We start from the raw sequence: 7,142 nt of genomic DNA, 5'->3' as shown, positions 1-7,142 counted from the left end.
TTCACAGGCACCTGGTGTTGCCACAGCTCCCACTTGCCCCTTTCAATCATAGGAGCTACTGCTGCATGGGTCAGGAAGCCAAGGACGGTTAGGGGGTGGGGACATTGAAAGAACACAAGTTCCATTAGGGCCTGGAATTTTGTCTTTTTGGTAAAGGTATAACTCTAGAGCCCCAACAGTGCCTGGCACATCAAAGAGAGTCAGTAGGATTTTGTAGTGTGAACCAATGAGTGAAAATGGGATTTTACAAGACCTTCACTGTCCCTATCAAGTGAGAAACAAATCCCTGGATGACTGAGACATCTCACTGGATCTGTAGTGGAAAGTTAAAACACAACTCTGTTTATTCAAGGACCGGTGGTAGTGGTGAAATTATGAATCACAGGACTCAGGGTAAGTTCACAACGACACTCAAGCTATGCCCAAAGGTCTGAATACATCCGTTCCCCTAGGTCACAGCTACCTAGTTAAATGTTCTATTAGACGAAAGCATGAAGTTTCATGGGGTTTACTTGTGGGATTTTAGTATAACCTTTCCCAGTGGGTAAGTAGCTTATCCTTCCTTCGACGGGCTCTGTGTTTGTATGTTTCTTCGTGACCACATGAGCTGCACCCCTGCAGCAAAGTGGCTCACAGAGGTTCACGTACAGCAGAGTCGGCTTTCTATGGTTGTTGGTGTTATTTAAAAATCGACAGAGGTCTTAATGCGTTGCTCAACAATTTTATTCCGAATGAACCACAGCTAAATATCATAGATGGCCCAATCATTCAGTCATAGAGCTTAATAACATTTTATGTTAGGCACCTTCTAAGTGCTTGGAGATGCTTTAATGACAACAGAAAAAAAAAGAAAGACAACAACAACAACAACAAAAAAAGAACAGATCAAAAGACATCCTGCCATTGTGGAGTTTACATTCTAGCATGGGGAAGAAGGAACATAAGGAAACAATAAACAGCGCGAGTTATGTGGGTGAAAGAAGATGAAAGAGGCTATGGAGCAATACAGATTGTACAGACAGCATAAAGAGGCCTCAAAACTGAAGTCAAATTGTAACTTTAAATCATGCCTTTAACATGCTGTCCCTGATGCCTTTTCAGTTAAATGCTTTGGCTCCGACGTTCCTTTTTGGGCCACCACAGGCCTCCATCATCCTGGAATCCGCTGCTGCTAATGGAAAATATGGAATTCAAATTTAATGGCAGTGTTCATTTTAATTAAGAACTCCTTTCCTCCAGTGGCTAGCGAGCTATTTTCGCGTGGTTTTTAATTGATAAGGCACTTCCCTAAGCTGGGTTCATGGTCCAATTGAACTAGCCAGTATCTCAATTACATTTACCAGAAAAACCATATGTAAAATACTATTTAGGCTTATTAAGCTAACCTTTTCAGTTAAACCAGCCCCTTTACTGCTCATAAAAGGAAAGATAAACAGAATAAAAATGCTTTGTCATTACGATTTTTGAGCTGGGGTGACAGAAACCGCTCTCCAAATATAGCAGAACTGAATGCTCTCCACCATGACCACATTGACGATATCATATACTTGAGGTATGTATCCATCAGGAAGTTTCACAGACTCCAAGGTGAAAAAGATAGTATCATCTATCACCCCATTTCTTCCATGTATGCTAGTAATGCTGACCTGTAAGTATAAATAATGCAACTGATTATGAAAAAACCAATAATCACTGTAACCAGCTTTGCACCTCCTCACTCTGGGTCCTGCATGAGTGCAGGTCACTTCAATGCAAATCATTGATTTCCAAACTGGTTGGCCCGTTGCTAACACCAGGGGTGCTTTGTAAGAATACCCATGTCCACGCTCCACCTCAGAACAATTAAATCAGACTCTCCAGGAATGAGGCCTGGGTCTCAAATGAGGAATTCAGCTCTAAATATTACCAAAATATGTCCATTACCCTCTGTTGCCTTGAATTGCCTGTGCATATTCAGGCTTTAATACCCAAATCATCCTCAGCATTTACTGGTAAGCTCAAGTCCCACAACACATTCCGTTCATTCTTTCCCTAAAATTTTCTGGCACAAAGATTGTTTTTCTTCCTCCTGTCATTGGAAGATTCTAATAACACTTGGATATTGAGTAAAATGCACAATTTAGAACTTAATCGATTAATGTGCTTGTTCTACATAATTTTCAAATTATTTCCTTTGGGAAGTCCTGCCTTTTCAATAAGAAAAGTGGCTCCTTTGTTGGCAAAGAATGTATTTCTTCATATTTTCTATTATTCCCATTACACCCAACAGAATCCTGGTCACGTAAATTATCACCAAGGAAGGGTTATCAGAAACTGATGACAGGAGCAACAGGAAATAAATTACCTCTTTCGTATGAATACAACGGGTGGGCTTCACAGAAGTTGCCTTGATGTTTGAGATGCCTGGCTCAGTGGAATATTCAACTTCTAACAAGTCACCCTTATAAGGCACAAAATCTAAAACAGCCATGGAGAAATATGAGTGTCATGATCTCTTAACTAGGTCACGTTTAATTTCACACGTTATTTGATAGTGTACTACTTTAAAGTCAGTTCTGCAACATCTAAAGTCCATTTTGTGCATATTTAAACAGACATTGCAAATCTCTAAGTCCAAAAGAAATTTATAATCCTTAGGCGTTGATTCTCCTCTGCTGATTTAACAAAGTCAAATGGAGGAAAGTGCGAACTGTGCATCACAGCCAATCTGAGGGAGCAGCACAGGATTTACTAAACAACTGTTCGTGTTCACAATTGCTTAGTGACAGGCAGTCAAACATGTAGGTACGAGCACAAGTTTGACCCTGGCTACATGGCTTCGAATCTTGACACTGCCACTCACTCAGTTTGCAACCTTAAGCAAGGTGGTTAAACTGTCTGTGCCTCGTTTTCTTCATCTATAAAATGAGAAGCACGGTAAGTAGCCTTCATGATACACAGCTGCTGTGAGAATTAGTTGATATGTGCGATACACACAGAATCATTCCTGGTGCATAGTAACCACCAAATAACTTTTGATTGGTAGTAGTGGTAGCAGTACCACTAGGAAATGTTGTTACTTTCAGAATGAATCCATTTCCCCTAGTGTTGTGTTCCGCTGATGAACTCTTAAGTCTGTGCCTTAAGGGTTACCGTTAAGACCATCGAGGTTGAAACAGAAGTTTACAATAAGTTAAAACTGACTCACAGGATAACAAAGGTCCGTGAAAGAATCTGGAGCAAATGGAAATCCCAACTGCAACTGAGACAGTAAATTGCCACAATGACTCCAGAAAACTAGCAATATCAACAAAGTGAAACATTTCTTCACCTTAGGATCCAGCATTGTAGTATGACACAAGACACCATGTTAGACCTCTTCTCTCTCTCTCTCCTCTCTCTGTATCTGTTAATTTACATACATTTCTTTTGTGTGGGTGTACCATATATCTATGGGCCAATAACTCCAAAATGTTTATGCCTCCAGCTCTAACCAACCTCAGGATCAATTATCCTTCTGCTTACGCCAATCTAACATGTGTAAAGCTGAGTTGTTGGTATTCTCCGTATTCACCAACTTGTGTCTGCCTCAGTCGTCTACATCGCAAACTGGCAACTCCACCCTCACCACTGCTCAAACAAGAAACTTTGGAGGTACCTTGGACTCATCTTTCCTCCACATCAAAGATCTAATCCATTACCTCCTGGGTTCTTCTCTAACTTCAAAATATATCCAGAGTCAACTCAATCCTCAGGTCCTCCACTTCTCCACTTCCATTCACATCTCCATCACCTCTCACCAGGAATATAACAATGGTTCCTGACTGATTTCCTGACTCCACCCTCTCCCTCATAGTCTCTTCTCGACAAAGCAGACAGAGTCAACATCTTAAAACAAAATTCAGGTCAGAGTCCTGCTTTTGCCCCCAAGAAAACAAACGAGCCAGCTGCCTGTGGAAACGGAGCTAATCTCCCCTTTTATACCCAAGCTATACAACTGTTGCAAAGGACAAAAATAGCAAAAAAAAAAAAAAAAAAGTGTATCTTTGGTTATAAGCGAAATATTAGAACATATCTGCTGATTACAAAGAGAATTCAACACACACACACACGCACACACACAGCCACAAAAGCACTATCTCCAATCCTAACTTTGAAGCATTTGAAGTGTATTCTTGTAAAATTTGGTACTCCACCCTGTCACAGAAACTTCTCAAGTAACCAACTATAGAAATGATCCCTGCAAGTATAGTCTCTGAAGGGTATTAAAAATAGTGTCTCTGGGTACTTGTAGGATTGTTTCCATGATTAGAAATTAAATTCTTATGTGAATGAAAAATATATCCAGGCATTACTGAGGGCATTGAACAAATGAACACACAATAGACGACAGCAGACATTTTAAAATACTGCCTATTTGCCCCTATATTGTACCTAATTTTAATTGGAAAGGTCTACCTCGAATATTGAAGAGCCATTGACTGAAGCCAAGTACACTGTAAAAGTTGTTCTAGGACTAAAATCCTCTCAAAAAATTAAGAATTACATCATATAGCACAAAACGCAAATCATACCTTCAGAAACAGTGTTCATAGGGAAATAAATGATGTTACTAATATAAATAGTATCTTCACTTATAGAAGCAACACATCCATTTAAAACTCTGATTTTTGAGCCTGAGGATCCATTACCGTTAAGAGGGTGAGGCACAACATCCACCTGTAAGATTTAGGAAAGAGTTACTTCGAAAATAAAACAAATTTAAACACAGGAACTTATGGTTAAAACACTGGTATTCCAAAATGTTTTCAAAAACCATCCTAAACATTGGTGAATATAGTTCATGTGCTAAATGGCCATAGACTGCAGATGATGGTAAAAATCATATGTGTGCCTTAAGAATTGTGAAATGTATCCCAAAACATTAATTGCCTACCTGAGTTTAATGCTCTTGTACCATTAGATTCCAAGATTAAAAAAATACCGTCCTTCGCCTGCAGAAATTCACAATGAAATGACGGTAAAGTGGAAAGGTATGTAGTCATAAGCAGGTTGCGATGAAGGATATAAAACTAGTTCCAAATGGTTTCTGTGAATTATCTAGAGGGAGAACATTTCAGACAGGGAGAAAATAGGGGCATTGCTTGGGGGAAGTCAGATTTGTGCTGGGTTGTGAAAGAAGACAGAGGTGTAACCTTGTAAACAGGGGTAGAGGAGCAGGGAGGCGGAGAGAAAAAACAAGTTAGGAGCCTAGGGAGCAAAATCCTAACATTCGAGATCCAGGCCTAGGAGAGAGAAGCACGAGATAAAGTTGGAGCAATAACCTCAACTGGGGGAGGTTCGAAAAACCAAGCCAAATTAGGGCTTTACTTTATCTACAATAAAGAGGCATACAAACCTTTTTCCTTATTGAAAGTGTAATAGTCCTTATTTTATAATCCTTAAAACTTACCGAAATAATGCAAGTTCATTGTACTAAAAATAGGAAAAAAAAAAAACAGATATGTAGACAGCAAAAGGCGGTTACCCCATAATCCATATTCCATTACCAAGAGACCACCAGGGACTACATTTTGGCAGTAACACTCATCCTGATGTTTTTGTCTGTGCACAAATATATATATACATATGTAAATGCCTGTTTTAAAAGCAAATTAGCACTGTATTCAGTATTAAAGTATCACATTAAATTAACACAAAGGTTTTTAAATAACAAGAGAAGGGAAAGAGTCATAGGGAATCCCGATTAATGGATGTGCCGTAATTTACTAACCCAATTCCACATAATTAGACATTTCACTTGTGTCCTAGCATTTGGACTACTTGCCTGACTGAACTATAGGATAAACTCCTAGGGTTGGAATTTGCTGATCAAAGACTTCTGATGGAAACTTGAGCCACTGAGTTGTAAGTAATTTTTCATGGTTTTAAAAATAGCCCAGTTTGCTGCTATTCCCATTTCTTAACTGGTGCCTTTCCAACTGTCAATACCAATCTGATGTTTATTTTCCCCTCACCTACTGTCATGAAGGAATGAGGCACCAGTCTCCTGCCCACGTATCTATCCCCACTTTCGACAGTATCCAAGTGGGTGATCCACAGGACCCTTGGACCTCTCTGAGCCTTGACTCCACACCAACTCACAGACATACTGCAGACTAAAACTTTGCCCATGTCTCATGGCTCCCAACTCTCTTTCTTATGCCTTGCAAATACCACCAACACAACAGCAGGTACAAGCAGATAATGTTGAGGGACAACTGAGTAGCCAGTAGTGAAACAAGATGCGGATCCTTCTCTCAGTCCTGCACATGAAAAGCAAACCCAGACTGGCTGTATGTTTAGATATAAATAAATGAATGACTTTCAGAAGAAAAGCTAAGTGAATACTCCTGTAAATTATGTCTTAGAATTCGCCTAAGGATACTTCCTGAACACAGAAGCCACATGGACAAGATGGACATATTTATAGTATGTAAAAATTAAATAGATGGAGGAGGCGGGGAGCAAGAGGGGAAAATGGGACTCTCCAGTGATTGTCCTCCTGCAGAAACATCAATGCGAAAAACTATCCTTGTATGAAAATACCCTCACTTGACATAAGGAAACCAGATGAGAGACCATGGTACCCGGTTATAGCATGAAAATAAGAAAAGATGCATTGAAGATGGTAGCAAAGACAGTTTTACATTACCCACATCACCCCTTCCCCAACCTTCAACAGCACAGCATGGAGACAGATACCATCCACCTGGAGGACAGAGAGAGTGGCAAGCATAGGGCATTGCCTGGGAACCCAATATCAGGTCACCACTTGACAGACGCCCATGGTCCCTGACTCTCAGATGGTACTTGTAGACAGAGTCTCTAGACCCACCCTGGCACCAGACAGAAAGCCACAACCACCGCAAAACAAACTCAATACCTGGTCTACATCTCTGTCGAGTGATTCCAGTGGCCTTATGCTCAGAATATTCTACCACAACAGGGAGTTCTCAGTGAATGGAGCCTTGGATTCCAGTCTCGCAAGGCACCAGCCTCAATAGCTAAGGGAGTGCATCTCATGCCATTGAAGCATCTGTCGCTGTGTCCCTGGGATTAGGAAGCCCCCAAGTGCTTCAATAGCTGCAGTGTTCACAAGCATAAGGACCAAAAGAGACCTA

General features: G+C 40.4%; 1 protein-coding gene and 1 pseudogene across 1 annotated transcript; both read right to left on the bottom strand.

The window, feature by feature from the left end:
• Nucleotides 1–865: 865 nt before the first annotated feature.
• On the bottom strand, nucleotides 866–6,129 carry CT55 (cancer/testis antigen 55). Its single transcript, XM_033202005.1, has 5 exons — nucleotides 6,001–6,129; nucleotides 4,554–4,698; nucleotides 2,345–2,457; nucleotides 1,459–1,646; nucleotides 866–1,171 (listed from the first exon to the last, which is right to left on the bottom strand). Exons 1-5 carry the CDS (start codon nucleotides 6,127–6,129, stop codon nucleotides 1,102–1,104), a joined length of 645 nt encoding a protein of 214 aa, XP_033057896.1. The 3' UTR covers nucleotides 866–1,101.
• On the bottom strand, nucleotides 4,151–4,235 carry LOC117078712 (annotated as a pseudogene).
• Nucleotides 6,130–7,142: the final 1,013 nt, after the last annotated feature.

The sequence above is a fragment of the Trachypithecus francoisi genome, unplaced genomic scaffold (assembly GCF_009764315.1).
Source record: "Trachypithecus francoisi isolate TF-2019V2 unplaced genomic scaffold, Tfra_2.0 Lachesis_group6, whole genome shotgun sequence".
NCBI lineage: Eukaryota > Metazoa > Chordata > Mammalia > Primates > Cercopithecidae > Trachypithecus > Trachypithecus francoisi.
Note: the sequence above shows the minus strand (reverse complement) of the source record. Positions and strands in the feature narration are given on the sequence as shown.